At 36.0% G+C, this 21,679-nt stretch overlaps 1 protein-coding gene across 1 annotated transcript in view; it reads right to left on the bottom strand.

Annotated features, from left to right (window-relative positions):
- Exoc4 (exocyst complex component 4) overlaps nt 1-21,679 on the bottom strand; it is a 771,143-nt gene that overhangs the window by 536,782 nt on the left and 212,682 nt on the right. The window contains exons 8-9 of the mRNA XM_015493819.2: nt 20,892-21,037; nt 7,841-7,929 (exon numbers count right to left, since the gene is read on the bottom strand). Of these exons, the coding sequence (XP_015349305.2) occupies nt 7,841-7,929; nt 20,892-21,037 (235 nt within the window). The remainder of the gene's footprint in view (nt 1-7,840; nt 7,930-20,891; nt 21,038-21,679) is intronic.

Raw genomic sequence — 21,679 nt, forward strand, 5'->3', positions numbered from 1 at the left:
TAATGTTAGCCAAATGATGAAAAAATAACTTATAACATTCAAAGTTTTCTGTTGCATCATGTTAGAAGTTCTTTTTTCAGACTTATTTTTAAAACCTTATAACCAAAGTATAGTAAGGTATAGAGAAATGCATTTGGTGTCACCTTTAAAACTCAAAACATTATATTTTATAGCATTTCCTCTTTTCTCATAACTGTATGAATGAGTGAGTGAATAAACAGAATGGAATTTTTCTAAATGAGATTACATGTCACCAATTGGTTTTGCATGACAACCAAAGATCATATCTCAAGAGTAAGTAAGCTATATGCCTTTGCTAAGTAATGGGCTTTGTGATGGCTATGTTGTACCCTCAAGATCCATTTTTTCATGAATCCTAGGTTCTTCCAAATGTTAGAATTAGCAGTGTTTTGTAGGCTACCATAAGAATTAGAGTGTTTTAGAAAATAAACCTTCCGGGTTTCTGTTCTCGCGACTAAAAGGCTCAGGGGTCACTCCAGTTAAACTGGGCTAACTGGGCTGCATGAAATAACCACACAAGAGACACAATACCTTTTTATTTGGGGTCACTGTGATGGCTCCTCTGACTTTAAGGGTCCACAGAAAGAGAGAGAGCCAGAGCAGCGCTGACCCCTTTTATTGAGAAGCAGCTATTCAAATGAGGCAAGGGGTCAGGTTTCAGGGGACTGAGTCTATCTTCATGATGTCCACTATCAGCAGGTTGACTGACACCTGGGTAGGCCACACCCAAGGGCACAGTAAGAGAAGGGGACACACATACAAGGCACTTCCATGGAAGATTCTATCCTAAACAGAGCAAGGGATTATAATACACAGGAACAGGTGAGCGTAGCTTCACCCACAGGGCTGTAGCAAGACACACCCATGCACGAGACACCGACCCTGGCACCCAAGAAGGGTGGGGAAAGCTCTGCCACATTTCTGTGACTGAGCGCCTCAGCACCCAGTCGGGCGGAGAGTGTAACCCAGTCACGTGTAAGGTTGGTCTCCCACATAAATCCTTTTTATATAAATTAAATCTACAACTAAAGAATATTTTTAATTAAAATAAATTTCTACACCACAGAGACTGAAGCTAACAAGTAGTACACTTAATAACAACCTTGACATAAAAATATTTTATTTCCTAAATGATTTCAAATAATGTATGATTCTGTTCATGACCTGAGGAAAGAATATTTATTACTTACTATTTCTTAGAAACAGATGAAGAAATTAGCATTGACAAGAGTTCTATTTATGTTCATAAGACAAATCTTACAAATAAATGGACTAAGGTCATTCTTTTAAAAAGCAAGAATATAAACATACAATGAGAGAAGGACTCGATTTTTACCCACTATATTAGAGGCTAAAACAGAAAAGCTAACTGTGAAAGATAATTTTGAAATAATTACATGCAATTTTCAAAAGAAAAAACATATCTCTTCACACTTCCTGAATATTGTTAAATAATTATTAACAAAGTTATTAAGTAAAATTTAACAGGCTGCAAAGAATTTTCTAATCAAATTTCAGGATACAAAGCTCATAAGTGTTTCTCATATTTCAGGCTGTGGAACAAATGTGGGATATGAGTATAAAACTGCTATACTACAGAGCATCCCTTCTTTTAACGAAAATGTCCCTGAAAATGTGTATATAAGTGAAGTCTTGCTTTAAATGCTCCATAATAGAATATCCTGCTATCAAAGAGATTCCTATTACAAATCCTTTTGTAAGAAAGACAATCAATTCATGGTTAATAGATCTCAATATTTTGTTTAACCTCAAGGCAAAGTATCTCCAAATAGATTAATTACATACAATATCATTACATATTCACAACCCGAGGAACCAACAATCCATGAGAGAGGGAAACTTGGAAAATTCAGATCAGGTCAGTAAAAAGGCCAGTTTTCCCTGATGCCAGTACTTCCATATTTACCATGTAAAGCAAATCCTCTTAGCAAAGTCAGTTCTCAAGTGGCTAGAGCTTTACAGAATATATTAATGTCAGAGCTATAGAAATGTCACTCATTAAACTAACGGAGATAAAAATGGCACTGGGAGGGTAATATCACTGAATACAAACAGGAGTTAAGTAGTCCCAAGATACAAAAGAAACTGTAATCAAAACTGAGTACACCTTGACATTTGAATCAATGACCATTAATGAACTCTACCCATTCGTGAGTCTTACTATCCTTAAAAATTAAAAAAGACAAATTACAGACTCCAACTCTTTCTGTATTTATTAAAGCTTTCCCTAGAGTTTCTCAAATAAGCAGGATTGTCCTCTTATTGAAGAAAAAAGAGTCTCCTTCACCATATATACATGGTATATATATTTATGTGCATGCTAGGGATCAAACCCAGGGTCTCATACACACTAATCATATGCTCTATCACTGAACTTCACCTCAAACCCCTGTTGTACATTATTTAAGAGCCTAATTCAATAATTCAAGCCGAGCATCCTAAACACTGGTGTGTACCAATGAGTACCACTTCAATCTGGACGAAGGGAAGCGTAGAAAACACGTTAACAAGTAAATAAAACATAGACATATTTAAAAAAAGCATTATGAAAAACTTCTAAAAATATTTTAATAAGCATAGAATGAAGGATTGGATAATGGAAAAAGTCAGGAAACAATAATGAGACTTAGGCAAGAGAAACAGACATAGAGATCATCTGTACCTAGGGTAGTAGATAAAGCTTGGTCTTAGCTGAGGTCATCAGGGGAAAGTTAATAGAATGAGCACAGAAGAAATCTCAGGGTCAAACCCTGAGACAAGAGAATCTTGAGAAGACTAAGAAGAAACATGAGGAGGAAAACAGGAAAAGAACTGCTAAAAGATCAACTGAAAGAATGCAGAAAATCAAAGAATATGCCATGATAGAAATCACTGCTGACCTTGAGAAGAGTCTACTTGGTGGACTGGGGTTGAGGAGAAAAGAAGAGTGAAGAAGTAGATGCAGTACTACTACTTCCACAGTGATAATTTCTTTAATTTAAATCAACATAGTTATTCTAATTTTTAAACTTGTAACTGAACAATATCCCCCTAAAGTAGTCAGGACTGATAAAGGCTCTATTTTTCATTGAGAAAATACAGACACAATTGAATTGATTACCCTAAGAGCTTATTTTGTTCATGAGTAGCAATATTTTGATTTCTTTTAAACTTCATGAGATACAGCATTCATCAATTATCTTATTCTCCTGAAGAATTAGACATTAAACCAGAGAAGCTTATGTTCAAGGTAAACATTCATTAAAACTAGTATCTTTCTTCACCTAGAACACTTCTATATAGCTAAGCAGCACAATGAAGCATTAGAGAGGCTCAAAACAACAGGAAGTCGATGATTAACGTAGACACATACACAAGCTAGATTTCCACCTGTTATTTCACACACTTGGAAGTCGCACCCCCACCTTCTCAGCCCAATTGCCAACGGTAGACTATATAATGAACCATCTGTACCGTAGCAGCTAGAGCCAATTGAGATGGGTTGATAATACCAAAGAAATCTCATTTTTACATTCTTTTACCCCATGCGTATTATTAGACTGAGTAAAATTTTAATTGCATGATAAATTGAAAGCATTGGCAGGAACTGAACTTTTCTAAAATCTGAGCTTTTTAATTCTACTTTGACAGTCTTTGTGGTGGATTTCTTTGCTGCTACCCTGCAACAGAAGGAAAGGTTGACCCCACAAACCAAACCATTGGGAAGCGAAACCTATGTGGTGGTAATAGAAAAGACAAAAATCTTTTGCCAGTCTCTTATGATTTAACTGAACTATCCAATTATGTTTTTTTCAAGGGGAAGCTGAAATGCAGATCTCACTGTAGTCCTTGAACTAGTCAGATTAATGAAATAACTGAAAAGGGATGACAGTTTTTAATGGAAGATGGGTGTGATTTCCTCTTTTTATTCCTGCTGAAATGTTAAAAGCATTTGTCAGAAAAACTTTTGCTGCTATATGAAACAGCATCAAACTTTCACAAAAACTAGTTGGCTGATCCATGCTCTCATCAAATGTATGATGTATCACCTCTACTAAAGTACGTTTTTTAAAATATTTTTTTAGTTGTCAATGGACTTTATTTATTTATATGGGATGCTGAGAATGGAACCTGGTGCCTCACACATGCTAGGCAAGTGCTCTACCATTGAGCCACAACCCCAGCTCCACTAAAGTACTTTTTAATGATTATCATGAACATGATGTCTTTGCTAACTGTTTCTCTCATGTAACCAGAGATACTCCTCCTGTCTTGCTGAATAATGTAAGTGCAATAGACTTGAGCTTGAGACACGCATATTTCAATGAACTACCTACAGGATGGGAAGATTAGATTACAGTGATTTTTTTAACTACCTCAAAGAATAAAATTTCTCTGCAGCTAAACTGGATTATAAAATGTTTTTCAATTATACATAACAGTTTCCTCCTGGGTCAGACAGTACAATGGCAACTCTTCTGCTTAATAAAACTTATATATAATGAAACTGCAGAGAAAAAAAATAGGCAGAGCCTTGACTTTCTTAACCCATTAAGTCTCTCAAGTTTTCAATTCTGTTAACGTAATAAATATTCAAATAATAATCCAAAGCCACAATAAGTAGTATAGTTGTTGCTCAACTTAAGTTTCCTTACAAGTTCCATGTCTAGGACAATGGGACAAAATAACAAACTTGAAAGTGAATGGGAACCTATAAGGCTGATATTAACTATCAGTGTCCCACCTCCTTTTAGGGCCCTCCTCCCTCTCAATGGTGACCTCTCTATCCTACTTTACATTTCAACTGTCCTCTTCACTCTGTCACTAACTCAACTAGTGTCTATCAAAAAATTATTGCACCAGGCACTGTATGAAGCACAGGAAATAAAATGTTGCAGAACTTCTGTTTTATGGCAACTTAAGCAAGTGAGCTTTGACTTATAGTATCCAAGTACTCAGAACAGTAAAAATGTGTCATGAACACATTTCAGGGCCACAACCCCACAATATGTGTGTGTTTGCAGAAGACTGAGGAGAGAAAGAGCCAGCAAGGAAACTCATGAGAATAAGTAATGACTAAATTTAACCTAAAAAGCTAATCATAAGTAGGATTTAGTCATAAAAGATAACACAAGGATAAACGAAATGTGTGTGAAAACTCTGGAGTCACGGTACTAGAAATTAACACTGGAAGCGACATAAGAAGGCATAACATTCACTCTATGGTAGATACATTTTTAAACACACACTTTCACAACCACCTCATGGGGTAGGTCCCATTACTTTTATCCCCTTTCAGAGAAAAGAAAAGGAGGCATAGGGGTCATGATGCTTGTTCAAGGATGTGAGGCTAGTAGTAGAGTTAGATTTTAAAATGTGAGTAGTCTGAGCTCAGAATCCCCTACTCTGCATTACCATGCCACACTGTCTCTGAAGAGATCATGGAAAGCTGAGGGCATCTGAAAATTGGGCCATGTGGCTACAGCACAGAGTACTCATTACCCCTATTGTATAACAAAAAGAAGAAAGTGTGAGGAAACAGCCATTTATCCTAGTAGCTAATAATCCTTGATCTGGGTGAGTGACAGTTTCTACTGCTGACCCATTAATTATATGGTCTCTTTTCATCTCAAAGAACCACGTGAAATGCTTCACTATGGTGTGGAATATGGATACAATAGGAGGTTATATGGGGTAGAGCAGGGGACATATAGGAACTCTGTATTTTCTACTGAATTTTGGTGTGAATTTAAAACTGCTATTAAAATATTTATTAATTTAAAAACAATAAAATCATCAGGATTCAAACTAAGGGGCAGGAGGAGGGGGTGAGGCTTTGTCACCATTAAAGGAACTTAATATAATAGAAGACAGGTAGAAAAAAAACATTACTTAACCACCACTGCAGAGAGACCAAAATCAGGACATTGTAAGGAAGATACATTAGCCCTAGATAACCTGCTATAACCCTAAGTGACATTTCAACCACGATCCCAACTCCAACAGGAACGTATTGTTACCATCATTTTATCCACACTTTGCCGCCCTCCCTACTCCCCTGGGAGGTGCTGCCTGCTAGACCTGGGTTGTCCCCTCTTTAACTGCTTGTCCAACCACCGAGCTGGTCATTCACAATTTTAACTATTCTCTCTGTACTCCTCCAAGAAACACACTGTATGCTTTCCAAAATGTACGATAACATTTTAAAATTAAATAAAATATTGGCAGGCTAATCTCTTTTTCCCAGTACTTTAGAACATATTTCTAGGCTTTCACTTTGGGGTACCATATATATAAGCAGTGGAACAATTACTATGATATAAGTGAGTGAGCAAAGCTATATGAAAAAAATTAGAGATTACTAGACTGATCAGTCTAATTCATTATTATAAGCCCATGTGGAGGTGAGATGACAGAAGTCTTCAACCAGAAAAGGTGACTGGTTACTTCACAGTACTTTGATGTGGAACTATGATGAGTCTTAAAAACTAAATATTTAATTGTGCAGGCTAGTCACTGAACAATGCTTCAAAGTATCAAAACTAAAGTGGTCATACCTGCCCCTCATGAACAAAATCCAGAATTCTAAAATAATTACAATAATCACTCTCTTCTCTTAATTCCTCTAACAATTCTATATATACAATCTACTTAGTTACTCCTATGTACTTCCTCACATTGTTGGTGAGGTGTCTGTGTCTCTGTGGGTGTATGTATAGATGTGTGAATACAGACATCTCTGTGAGTAATAAAATCGACAGTGGTCAAGTCTCTTTCATAAAATTGTATAGTATTTGTCTGTAACCTGTACACTTATTATTGTTACCTTAAATTATCTTTAGATTACTTAAAATATCTAATATGATGGTTAGGCTATATAAGTAGTTGTTATACTGCAGTGTTTAGGGAACAGTGACAAAAAAAAAAAAAAAAAAAAAAACTCCTATAATTATTCAGTATACATGCAGAACCCACCATGGACTGTGGAGGACTGACCACAGACAGACAGACAGACACACACAGACACACACACACACACACACACACACACATACACACACACATACCTTACTTTCACAACTGGATCTTAAGGTTTTATCTTTTATTTCTTTGTACCCAATTTCAGTTCCTTCTAAATCCTATGATGTCTTACACTTATCAGGAACTCACAAATCTTTCTTAATTAATTAATGTATCATAATTACCATTTTTGATCCTAAAAGGAAATGTTATTAGTTTGATTTTTATTTATTTATTTTATATTTCATTTCCAAACTATTTTCTTCTGCAGATGTGCAGTAAAACACTCTAGTAACCACAGATGGGTAAGAAGAATCCCATGTATCCCAGTCATATTGATTAGACCATACTATATAGAGGCATCCTTCTTCCCTTTAAACAATGACAGAGATTGTATTTCCTCTTTTCCACATCTCACTTATGCCTGCCATATTATTGAAAGTGTCAAAAAGAAAACAATAACAAAAGGAATAGTAACAGTGGCTACCACAGAAGACTGGCATTCTACTGGACTGTGATTGGACTTGTATGCTAGCTAAGCAAGAAGAACCTAACCACTTCTGTGTCACTTAGAATCCCTGCTTGAATGATAGCAGATCTGGAAGTCTTCTGGCTGTAGTAATAGTTTTATTTGCTTGGCAGGAGAGGCTGGGAAATGATAGAAGAAATAGATTATCAAGTCTTTAAATGTTCTGATCTAGAAAGAATCTTCTGAATGCAGATCATGAATTCTTGTGCTATAAACACTTCAGATCTTCCTCCAGAAAATTAATATTTTCAGAGAAGGCCCATTACCTACCTTGAAGTTCTCCACTCCGACTATAGAGTTCCCTTCTCTGCTCCCGCAAATAGGCACTCATACTGATAGCATGAGAGGATGATTCAAACCTGCAGTGAAACACAGGAAACGAGTGCTTAGTTAGGTGTGTCCAGTTCTGGATTTCCAAAAGTATTCTACTCTGGTCTGTGTGATGTTTGATCATCATGAAATTTTGGCTATATGAAGACAAGGCCAGAGACAGCTGCTCAGAGACCCCGGTTTATGAATGATATTCCAGGATAATCTCCACTATAACAGTATTTAGATTTTTTGCGTATCCTCCATTTTAACAGATACAACTCTGATCTTCCTCAATTTACCTTTGCCTTCAGAAAATGATCAAGCTTTGCCTGGATTAGTACACACCCAGCAACAAGATCATCCTATAAAATGTCATTCTAATTATGCTATTACCTAGCTCAAAACCCACCAGTAACTGCCAGTTGCCACCACAGGCTTATTTACCTCTCAGAGCAGAACTCATACCTTTCTCATTTCCTCAGGTAAAGGATTAGTACAACAGGCTTCACTATAAATGATGCTGAATAATGAAATCAAATAAGTAAGGCAATTTTGGCATTTTGTTCTTAAATGCCTTAAAAAATAATGTCATCAAATGGCTATAAATTTTTTGATCTGCCACTTACCACCACATAAAATACTCTCAAAACTACCATGCTACCAAGTGTTTCCAAAGGTTGAAAATATGAGAGGCAGACTTACAGTATACAATGGGTCTATAAAGCTGAAATAAACAAAACAACAATGACAAACCAGTTTCAAGGAGAAACATACAAGTGAGGAACAGAAAACAACCTGTTAAACTCTGACTATATCAAACAGTAAATCCTTTAATATGCTAAGAGATTCCATTTTGAACCTGAGAGTTTCAAAGGCAGGATATTAGGCTGATAAAGAAGGTATCCTTCTAAGAATTACTGAGGTGTAAAAAACATGAAAGAGCAGAGTGATAATGGAATAGATCTCTGGCAACATGAAAGGAGCAGCATCATTCCCTTAATTACGTCTCTATATCCATTCCTAACAAGGAAGGGGAATACCAAGACTGTAGTGTGTGAGGCAAATACTTGGGTAATTTGATTCTCTCTCTGCACCCTACCAAGAAGGAAGGAAGGCAAAGAGTTCTGCACATCAAAAGTGCCACCTGCCAATAAAGTGCAGAAGAGAAGCCACTGACCTCCAAAAAGCATGCTGACAGCTATTGATCAGAGATGGCAAGGGAAAAAAAATAAACTCTTGAGCAAAGAATACAGAGGCATACTTTGAATAGTAAGACAGAACTTAAATACACTTAATTAACCTTGGCTGAGGGCAATTAAAGAGGGTAATAAAGTCCTTCATAGATGTGATAAAAACAGATTACAGCTCTCCAAAATCTTACTCCTTTGTGACTGAATATATTTTTACTACTCAGGATTTCTTTTTATGTTTGCAACAAGTCACAGATTGATATAATTTTATAGTAAAAGAGGCAATAGAGATTACTCAGTCTCACCTTCTTATTTTATAGCCAAAGGCACTGAGGCCTACCAAGACAGGAGACCTGCTCAGGCATGCACAGCTCATTAATGGTGGAACCAACACCAGAAACAGGCAAATCTGTAATAACTGCATAATTCTGTGCTAGTGCTGAGTTTTTATCACTGCCCAATAATAATACATGTATAACAATTACTTAAGTTAATTTGATCATTTCCAATAATTTGTTGATTTTTCCCCCTATACCACAAACCACAGAATAGTGGCTAAATGTTTGAAAATATACACATGGTCTGAGGTTGAAAGTTAGAGGTGAGACCTAAGTGCTTGAAATCTAAAAACCCTGAAGATTATTTTCTGCAATAAACCTACATCTAGAATGTAATAAAGGGGAAGAGAGGTGGAGGGGAGGAAAAAGTCTGGTTATGCTGCATCTCAGTCTTAGTTGCCACAATCAACCACTTCTTCCTTCCATTATATTTCTTACTTTATGCCATATCCCCAGTTCCATCTGGTGTTTTACTTTCTTACTCCCTCTTTACTTAGCTATGCACTCAAGAAAAGTGGCTCCCTCTCCAGTTGGAAACCAGGTAGCAGAGATGAATTTGCCTAGTTTAAGACAACTTCAACTTCCAAGAGATTGGTTTAGAACTGAGCCAAAGACCCAATTCTAGAACCTGAGGGGAAATAGCAGAGGGGATATGCTACTGTCAGAAAAATATTAACAAGTGGATAATTAGTTATTACTAAAAACATTTGAAGATTTTAGACTATGTCTTACAAAGTGAGTTAGTCATAGCATGTAATCTGTCAATAATACTCCTAGATATTAACTCAAATAAGTACAAACCTGTACATGGGTATTTATATCAGGCTTTATTCATAACTGCCAGAAGTTGAAAGCAACCAAGATGCCCTTCAGTAGCTAAATAGATATATCAGTGTTGGTACATCCACACAAGGAAATATGACTCATCAAATCTAACAAGCCATGAAAAGAAGTAGAACAATCAATTCATACTGCTAAACAAAAGAAACCAGTCTGAAAAGATTATGTAAAATATGGTTTTAACTACAGGACATGAGGGATAGGTGGCAAAACTATGGAGACTATAGAAAGATCAGTAGTTCTCAGAAATTAGGGAGGAGGTATGGAAAAGTAGGTAGAGCACAGAAAAATATTTAGAGCAGTACGACTGTTTTGTATGACACTGTAATGGTATACACATGATATTATACATTCCTCAAAAACCCTTAGAATTATACAACACAAACAATGAACCCTGATGTAAACTAAACTATTAGTTAATAATGACATAACAAATATTGGTCCATCAACCATAACAAATATATCATACTAATGCAAGATATTAATAGGGAAAACTGGGGGGAGAAGTAAGAGAACACTCTATATTTCTTTATTTACTTTTCTCTATAGCTAAATTTGCCCTTAAAAAATAAGTACATATATTAAAAATGGTTTTAAAAAGATGCACAGGAACTAACTCATCCTGTTTCCTTGGCATCACCCTCTTGGTTGGAATGGAACTGATGCAAACACATTATAATCACAATAGAAAACACTACTGATTTCTCTGGTAAGAGGAGGTAGAGACACAGAAAGGGCTGGGTGCTTTATGATATTGTAGCAATGAATAAGGAAACCTCCATATTTCTCTACATGGTATGAAATAACGACTTCCCTATAATTCCATCTGTTCCATTTAACATCTTATATTACTTGCAGCCCAGAGCATTTAAACGGATACTGCATCTATTCAAGGAGTAAAACTATTTAAAAAGAATTGCAGGGGGAATCCAAGATGGTGGGTCAGAGGGAAGCAGCATTCTGTGTCATCCCACGACCCAGGTCTCAACTAGTAGGAATACTGATTTGCTGAGAGTGATAGAGGACCCCTCCATAGCTGATCCTGGGCATGAATCATGGCCGCCATGCTGTGAAAGGTCCCAGGCCTCAACATTAGAAAAGGATTCCTGACAACTCGCCCACTTAGGTCTCATGGGTGACTTAACGGGACCACCGGCATCAGCACTTGCACAGAATTCCCAGACACCACTTCCACAAAGGACACTCATCCAATACTCACAAGCAGGAACTCCAGCCGCCACCCCCATGTGGACCCCTGTCTACCAACATGGGGCTCCTCTGGTCACCTCCATCTTGGGACTTGGCAATTACCATCATAGTCCACTACTCGCAGCAGTCTGCCTGCACCTGGGGACATCACAGGCTCTGAAGAAGCGGACAGCTGCAACACTGAACATCACAGAGCTCATCTCTGAACGCATCGCACAGGCTCCCCACACCCAACCTGATGCCTCATCCCTGAAAGCAGCTGCCTCCATCTTGGGCCACCTCCATCACCATATTTAGTTGGAGCAACTTCCAGTTTTCAACACCTAAGAGCCAGGTACCCATAGTTTCTAAATTCACCCCAATCCTAGCAGCCGCTAACTCAGCAGAGCAACTGCCAATTCAGAACTGCACTAGGTGACAGGTGGTCAGGCACCAGAGTGCAACACACAAGACCCCTCCCTCCCCCCAGAGAAAGGTTCCTGATTAGGAAGGAGAAGGGAGAAGGTGAGGGAGACAGCTTTAGAGACTAATTTAGAGGGCAAGAACTATGAGGTCCACAGGGAAGACGAGGAGATAAGACCTGGAGCTCACATCACAGGAGCAGACCCCAAAGGAGATCCTTGAGGTGCAGTCTCCCAACAGGACCAGTGGGTGCCATAGCCCACTTGCAGGTGCCCTGAGCCCAAGACCAACCAACCCTTACATCCTTGGAACCCCCACCATCCTGAAGGCAGAGATACCAACTAAGAACAGACAACCCTACCTGTTGGATGAGAAGGAAAACAGAAAACACACTGATCTCAAACCAAAACTATCCTTGTTTCTTCCTTGGAGATGATTTTTTTCTTTCTTCTCCATCTTTATTCTGCCGCCATCACATCCCCAACATATGTGAAACCAAGCACTTTTCATGAATTAGGATATAGAGCACTAAGACAATTGAATAGTATATTACAGTTGTGTGGTATATTCTTTCTTCTTTTTTTTTTTTTTGTTTTCTCTACAATTTTTACTATTTTAACATTTTTTATTTTTCTTAATATATATGTGTGTTTGTTTAATGTACTTTGTCTTCCCTCTTACTTGTCTACCTAAAATTACTTCCTCTCTATTCTTCTGCTACTAACCTTCTTCTTTAGATTTCTCTTTCACACTTCCTGAGATATAATAACTCTATATCCTCACCTCATACCTCCTCAGCATATCTTCCTACACCTCATCCCCAGTTCTTTGCCCACCATCAGAAACTGTAAACCCTTTTACAAACCTACTAATTATATTGTAGATAATAATTTAATTCACCATTTCTGTACATTGTGACCAAACGGTAAATGTCTTAATAACAACTCTTTGTTTTTAGGTGGTATTTTGTTTATATTGGGATCTGTTAACATTGTCTTCCCCTCAAAGGAGAGGTATTGAAACCCTTCAAGGGCACTATAAGCCTTCATGGTAAAAACAGTAATGCCTCAGATCCACAGAGCTAGAAATAAAGACACACAAGCAATATGAAAAGACAAGGGGAAAAGATGCCCCAAACAAATCAAGATACCACGTTATTAGAATTCATGGCCAGCACAGCAGATAAAAGGACAAGAGAAGGAGTTCAAGATATACATAATTAGAATGTTCTATGAATTAAAGGATGATATAAGAGAGTAAATACAGGTAGCAAAAGATCATTTCAGCAAAGTGCTACATAAGCAAATACAGGAAGCAAAAGTTTACTTCAATAGGGAGATAGAGATTCTTAAGAAGAACCAAACAAAACAACAAAAAAACAATCCTTGAAATAGAAAAAGAATAAACCAAATAAAAAGTTCAGTTGAAAGCATGACCTATTGGAAGACAAGACCGCAGACAATAAATACAATACATATAAACTTGAAAAGAATGTAGACCAGAGTGAAAATGGTAAGAAACCAGATTAGCAGAACATTCAAGAAATATGGGATAGCATAAAAAGACCAAATTCAAGAGTTATTGGGATAGAGGAAGGCATAGAGTTCCAAACCAAAGGAATGAACAATCTATTCGACAAAATAATATCAAAAAATTTTCCAAACATAAAGAACAAATTGGTAAACTAAATTCAAGAGGCTTACAGGACACCAAATGTACAAAATCACAACAGACCCCCACCAAAGCACATTATAATGAAAATGCCTAACATACAGAATAAGGAGAAAATATTAAAAGCCATGAGAGGAAAGAATCAAATTACATTTAGGGGGAACCAATTAGGTTACGCACAAAGTTTTCAACCCAGACCCTGAAAGCTACAAGATCCTAGAACAATATATATCAACCTCTGAAAAAAAATGGATGCCAACTAAGAATCTTATATCCAGCAAAATTAAGCTTTAGATTTGATGAAGAAATAAAAACCTTCCACGATAAAAGGTGAAAGAATTTATAGCTAGAAAACCTGCACTACATCCTTGGCAAAATATTCCATGAAGAGGAAATGAAAAACAACAATGAAAATCAGCAGAGGGAGGTATTACACTAAAGAAAAAGCTAATCAAAGGAGAAACCAAGTCAAGTTAAGTAACAAAAGTCAGCAAAAATGGCTGGGAATACAAATCATGTCTCAATAATAACCCTGAATGTTAATGGCCTAAACTCACAAATCAAAAGTCATAGGCTAGCTGATTGGATAAAAAATAAAAAGATCCAACAATATGCTGCCTCCAAGAGAGCCATTTCATAGGAAAAGACATACACAGACAGAAGGTGAAAGGTTGGGAAAAATCATACCACTAACATGGACTGTGGAAGCAAGCTGGGGTTTCCACCCTCATATCAAATAAAATAGACTTTGAACTGAAGTTAAACAAAGGGACAAAGAAGGATATTTCATACTTCTCAAGGGAACCATACACCAACAAGACATAACTATTATAAATATATATGCCCCAAATAATGGAGCATCTATGTTCATCAAACAAACTCTCCTCAAGCTCAAGAGTCGAACTGATCACAACACAATAATTCTGGGTGACTTTAACACACCTCTTTCATCACTGGATAGACCCTCCAAACTAAAGCTGATCAAAGAAACCATAGAAGTCAATAACTTAGACTTAACTGACATATTTAGAATATTTCATCCTTCAAGAAGTGAACACACTTTCTTCTCAGCAGCACATGGATCCTTCTCTAAAATGGACCATACATTATGCCACAAAGCAACTCTTAACAAATACAAATACAAAAAGTAGAGATACTACCCTGCATTCTATCACATCACAATGGACTGAAATTAGAAATCAATGATAAAATAAAAAATAAAAACTACTCCAACACCTGGAGACTAAATAATATGGTACTGAATGAACAATGGGTTGAAAAAGACATCAAGGAAGAGACTAAAAACCTCCTAGAAGTAAATAAGAACACTGGTACAACATATCAAAATCTCCTGGACACAATGAAGGCAGTACTAAGAGGAAAGTTCATTGCATGGAGTTCATTCCTTATATGAAGAAAAAGTCAACAAATAAATGACCTAACACTACATCTCAAAGCCCTAGAAAAAGAAGAGCAAATCAACACCAAAAGCAGCAAAAGACAGGAAATAATTAAAATCAGAGCTGAAATCAATGAAATTGGAACAAAAGAAACAAATGAAAAAAATTGACAAAACAAAAGGTTTTGTTGGTGTATGTTTCCCTGGAGCAGGGAAAAATATAAATAAAAGTGACAAACTCTTAGACATGCTAACAAAGAGAAGGAGAGAGAAAACTCAAATCACTAACATATGTGATAAAAAAAGGAAATATCACAACAGACACTATAGAAATACAGAAGATAATTAGAAATTATTTTGAAAACTTGTACTCTAATAAAATAGAGAATATTGAAGGCATCGACAAATTTCTAGAGGCATGAGTTGCCCAAATTGAATCAGGATGATATACACAATTTAAACTGATCAATTTCAAGAAAGGAAATAGAAAACGCCATCAAAAGCCTACCAACCAAGAAAAGCCCAGGACCAGATGGATACACAGCTGAGTTCTATAAGACCTATAAAGAAGAACTAATACCTATACTCTATTATCTTATAAAATAGAAAAAGAGGGAGCACTTCCAAACTCATTTGATGAGGCCAAATTCACCCTGATTCCAAAACCAGCCAAAAACACATCAAAGAAAGAAAACTTTAGACAAATATCTCTAATGAACATAGTTGTTAAAATTCTAGCAAATCAAATACAAAAACATATCAAAAAGATAGTGTATCAACATAAAGTGGGATTCATCCTGGGGATGCAAGTCTGGTTCAACATATGGAAATCAATAAATGTAATTCATCACATCAGTAGATTTAAAGATAAGAGTCATATGATCATCTCAATAGATGCAAAAAAAGCATTGGACAAAATACAGCATCTTCAAATGTTCAAAGCACTGGAAAAACTAGGGATAACAGGAATATATCTCAATATTGTAAAAGCAATCTATGCTAAGCCGCAGGCCAACATCATTCTAAGTAGAGAAAAATTGTAGGCATTAGCATTCCTTCTAAAACTGGAACAAGACAGGGATACCCTCTTTCACCACTTCTATTTAACATAGTTCTTAAAACACTGGCCAGAGCAATTAGACGAAAAAAATTAAAGGGATACACATAGGAAAAGAAGAACTCAAATTGGCACTATTTGCTGACAATATGATTCTATACCTAGAAATTCCACCAGAAAACTTCTAGAACTAGTAAATGAATTTAGCAAAGTAGCAGGATACAAAATAAACACCCAGAAATCAAAGGCATTTCTGTATATCAGTGACAAATCCTCTGAGAGAGAAATGAGGAAAACTATCCCATTTACAATAGCCTCAAAAAAAAAAAAACTTGGGAATCAACCTAATGAAAGAGGGGAAACACCTCTACAATGAAAACTACAGAATGCTAAAGAAAGAAATTAAAGAAGACCTTAGAAGATGGAAAGATCTACCTTGTGATTAGATAGGCAGAATTAATATTAACACAATGGCCATATTAGCAAAAGCATTATGAAATTATGCAAAGATTTAATGCAATTCCAATCAAAATCCCAATGACATTCCTCATAGAAATGCGAAAAACAGTCAGAAAATTCATCTTGAAAAAAAAAAAGAGACCAAGAATAGCTAAAGCAATCCTTAGCAGGAAGAATGAAGCAGGTGGCTTCACTATACCAGACCTTAACTATACTACAGAGCAATAGTAACAAAAACAGCATGGTATTGGCTACAAAATAGACTGGTAGACCAAGAGTACAGAATACAGGACACAGAGAATAACCTACATAATTACAGTTATCTTATATTAGACAAAGGTGCCAAAAACATACATTGGAGAAAAGATAGCCTCTTCAACAAATGGTGCTGGGAAAACTGGAAATCCATATGCAACAAAATGAAATTAAACCCCTATCTCTCACCATGCACAAAACTCAACTCAAAGTGGATCAAGGATCTAGGAATTAAACCAGAGACCCTGTGTCTATTAGAAGAAAAAGTAGGTCCAAATCTCCACCATCATGTCGATCAGGTCTCAACTTCATTAATAAGACTCCTATAGCACAAGAATTAAAATCGCAAATCAATAAATGGGATGGATTCAAACTAAAAAGCTTCTTCTCCACCAAAGAAACCATCAGTGAGGTGAATAGAGAGCCTATATCTTGAGAGCAAATTTTTACCACTTGCACATCAGAGCACTAATCTCTATGGTATATAAAGAACTCGAAAAGCTAAACACCAAAAACAACAAAAAGTCCAATTAATAAATGTCCAAGAAACTGAACAGACAATTCTCAGAAGATGATATACAATCAATCAACATGGAAAAAAATGTTCAACATCTCTAGCAATTATAGAATTGCAAATCAAAACTACTCTAAGATTTCATCTTACTCTAGTCAGAATGGCAACTATTAAGAACACAAAGTGTTGGCGAGGATGTGGGGGAAAAGGCACACACATACATTGCTGGTGGGACTGCAAATTGGTGCAGCCAATCTGGAAGTAGTATAGAGATTCCTTGGAAGGCTGGGAGTGGAATCACCATTTGATCCAGCTATTCTTGGTCTACACCCAAATAACTTAAAAACAGCATACCATAGGGACACAGCCATATCAATGTTTATAGCAGCACAAGTCACAATAGCTAAACGGTGGAACCAACCTAGATGTCCCGCAGGAATGAATGGATAAAGAAAATGTGGTATATATACACAATAGAATATTATTCAGCAATAAAAGAGAATAAAATCATGGCATTTATAGATAAATAGATGGCATTGGAGAATATAATGCTAAGTGAGTGATCCATAAAACCAAATGCCAAATGTTTCCTCTGATATAAGGAGGCTGACTGATTATGGGGTTGGGAGGGGGAGCCTGGGAAGATTCGATGAACTCTAGATAAGACAAAGGGGTGGGAGGGGAAAGGAGGAGAAGTGGGGGTAAAAAAGATGGTGGAATGAGATAGACATCATTACCCTAAATACATATATGAAGACACAAATGGTGTGAATATAATTTATATACAACCAGAGATATGAAAAATTGTGCTGTACATGTGTAATATGAATTTGTAATGCATTCTGCAGTCATATATAACAAATTAGAATTTTTTAAAAAGCAAAAAAATTAAAGAGTAAATATAACCTTTAAAAAAAAGAAAAAAGAATTGCATTAAATAAATAGAATGGGTTTAATTCCAGGCAGGCATGCACTCTTCTCCATTAAATCACAATACAAACTAAGTGTTGATACTGAATTATTATAAACACTATCAATATAAAATAAAAGCAAATCTCAAAGGCAAATCAATAAAATGTACTAGAGTTTCAGACATTTAAAAATAATTAGTGCAAAATGCTGGGATGATACTTTGGCTTACATTTACAGATACAATTTCTTAAAATATGTATTAAGCCCTCAAAAGGACACAAAGGTGTGGATTTAGACTGTTAAGAGTTTAAAACCTATTTCTATAACTTGCTAGACATATGACCTTACATAATTTACTCAACCTCTCTTGTGTTGCAAATTTTTGTGTTCAAGGATTAAAAACGGAACCCTTGCCTGTACAGTTGTAGTAATGAGCAGATGAGACAATCCATGAAATTGGCTTAATGTCTCAGCTAGTACTTAGTAAGAACTCAGTAAATGTTAGCTACTATTGCTGCTGCTGAAACTTGTTATAAGCCAAATTATTTTATGTTTAATTGATTAGTTTGAGAGACTCACCTGGTATAGAGTCTGGTACATAGGAAGCATTAAATCAATGGTAGCTATTAATACTATCAGTATTATTAATGTAATTAACTATCAGTTGTTACTAAGAGATAGACACTTTGGGCACAAGCTTGCTGGGTACACTAAGATAGCAACAACAAAATAAAAAACCAAGACTGGCAAAAAACCAAATGCAGAATGTTTTCTCTGATATAAGGAGGCTGATTCATAGTGGGGTAGGGAGGGGGAGCATGGGAGGAATAGACAAACTCTAGATAGGGCAGAGGGGTAGGAAGGGAAGGAAGGGAGCATGAGGTTAGAAATGATGGTAGAATGTGATGGACATTATTATCCAAAGTACAGGTATGGAGACACGAATTGGTGTGAATATACTTTGTATACAACTAGAGATATGAAAAAATGGGCTTTGTATATGTAATAAGAATCGAAATGCATTCTACTGTCACATATAAATTGAAAAAAAATAATTAATTAATGCTACGTGAAGCTAGCCAATCCCTAAAAAACAAATGCCAAATGTCTTCTTTGATATAATGAGAGCAACTAAGAACAGAGCAGCGAGGAAGAGCAGGAGGAAAAGACTAACATTAAACAGACACATGAGGTGGGAGGGAAAGGGAGAGAAAAGGGAAATTGCATGGAAATGGAAGAAGACCCTCATTGTTATACAAAATTACATATAAGAGGTTGTGAGGGGAATGGGAAAAAAATAAGGAGAGAAATGAATTACAGTAGATGGGGTAGAGAGAGAAGATGGGAGGGGAGGGGAGGGGGGATAGTAGAGGATAGGAAAGGTAGCAGAATACAACAGTTACTAATATGGCATTATGTAAAAATGTGGATGTGTAACACCGATGTGATTCTGCAATCTGTATTTGGGGTAAAAATGGGAGTTCATAACCCACTTGAATCAAATGTATGAAATATGATATGTCAAGAGCTTTGTAATATTTTGAACAACCAATAAAAAATAAAAAAAATAAAATAAAATTTGGACAAAAATTGGAAAAAAAAAAGTAGAAAATAGAGAAGTTAAAAAAAATAAGGAATTCCAGTCCTGTCTTCATTAAGCTCAGTGGTTACCAGTAAATTACCCAATGAAATGGTACTGGTAGCCTTTTTTTTTGTTGTTCTCTATCCTTTTTTTTTTTTTTTGAAGGCAATTTTGTATGGTCATAGAATGAATAAACCTATGATACATGTTTCAGAAAACAATAAAAAAATATTATTTCATTTTTGCACCATATACTTTGGTTTAAAAGGTATATATTCAGGTAATACCATTCAATCAAAATCTAAAACCAAATTTTGCTTATATGTGTATAAACTGTGTGACCAGAACCAAGCAATTTATCTTCATTGAACTTCATTCAGTTTTATTAATACTGTTAGGATATAAACTAGCATCTTTTGAGTTAAACTTATAAAAGTTTTATAGATATTTTATTTATCCCTTAAATCATGTTATGTAATTAAGTCCATTTACCATTTACATTTTTTTCAGTAAATTAAATTGATGCTTTAGAATGGATAAATATTTTGCTCAAATGCAACAAGTAAAAGGGGGAAATGAGAGATTTAAATTCAGGAAATAAAAACAAATCCTGATTATTTTGCAAAAAAAAAAAAAAAACAGGGCTGGGGTTGTGGCTCAGCAGTACAGGGTTCACCTAGCATGTGCGAGGCACTATGTTTGATCCTCAGCACGACATGAAATATATTAATAAAATAATGGTATTGTGTCCAAGTATAACTAAAAAAAAAATTTAAAAACCAAACCACCTTTCAGACTGTTCCTTCATTAAACATCTAACCACATAACGTCCAACACTGCTTTGCTAGAGAGAGTTAAAAAGGCGATTTCTTGGCACATGGGGGCTTTTTCAAAGCTGGTATATTTCATTTCCTTTAATTTCCCTTAATTTTATATACACGCTCCAGAAACAAATTTAAGAAATTTTTATTAAGAGTTCTAAATAGTCCACTGACCATAATCTGGAACAGCCACTTTCCCTTATAGAAAACAAAGGTAAAAAAAATCAAATATTTATTCGTTTCTTATAAAATACTTCAACTTCAGTTAGAGAAAGTAATGGCTGTCAGTAAAATAGCAAGTCATCTTACTTGGATAGAACTCTTCTAGATACGTTGCTATCTTACTGGCATCATACTTACTTGAAAAGGGAATTTTTCGGTCTTTGAGGTTTCTTCTTGGCAAAAAAGGCTGCAAACTCTCGTCCAGAACTGGCATAGCTTAGTTGAGCTGATGGTTCAGAGGCAGTGCGAGTATTCTTCATATCCAAGTACTCAGTCAACAGCATCTGTATAACCAGATAAAACAGTGTAATTTGTATACCTATAACTCATCCTTGACATTCAGAAGTATACTAAGGTGGCTATCCATTTTTCTAATTGGAGATCTGATGAAAGATTCATTAGCCAGAAAGTCATCTACTTGTTGACTATTTACAGGTAACAAGGAGGGATGGGCATTTGCACATAGGGGTAAAGAGAACAATTTTATTTAGTGTCTACTATTCTTCAGGAACTGTGATGATTGAATCAGTCTTCTTTAATTGTAATTTAATCCTCATTATTCTGAACTACAGCAGGCTTAGCAGCAATGTCTTAATATTTACTGAGAGCTTACTATGCTGCAGGCTAGGTGCTAATTCATTAATATTTACTTATTTTCATTTACAGTAAATGAAATTACAAAATTTTATCAGGGAAGTTCACAGGGCATTGACAAAGAAAATAGACTAAGAAAGGTTCACGAGCTGCAAAGTGGTCTCTGATGTTTTAATTCCAGAGTCTGTGTTCTTGCCCCTCACTCTGTCAGCATCGTACATACTCCTCCAAAAACCCTACCAAGGGGAGGTATAGGAAGAGAGGCTGAAGGAAGCTAAGAGGTCCTAAACTCTTACTATTCCAGAACTACTGCTCACTGTGGGAAGAAAAGC

The sequence above is a fragment of the Marmota marmota genome, unplaced genomic scaffold (genome assembly GCF_001458135.2).
Source record: "Marmota marmota marmota unplaced genomic scaffold, marMar, whole genome shotgun sequence".
NCBI classification, from domain to species: domain Eukaryota; kingdom Metazoa; phylum Chordata; class Mammalia; order Rodentia; family Sciuridae; genus Marmota; species Marmota marmota.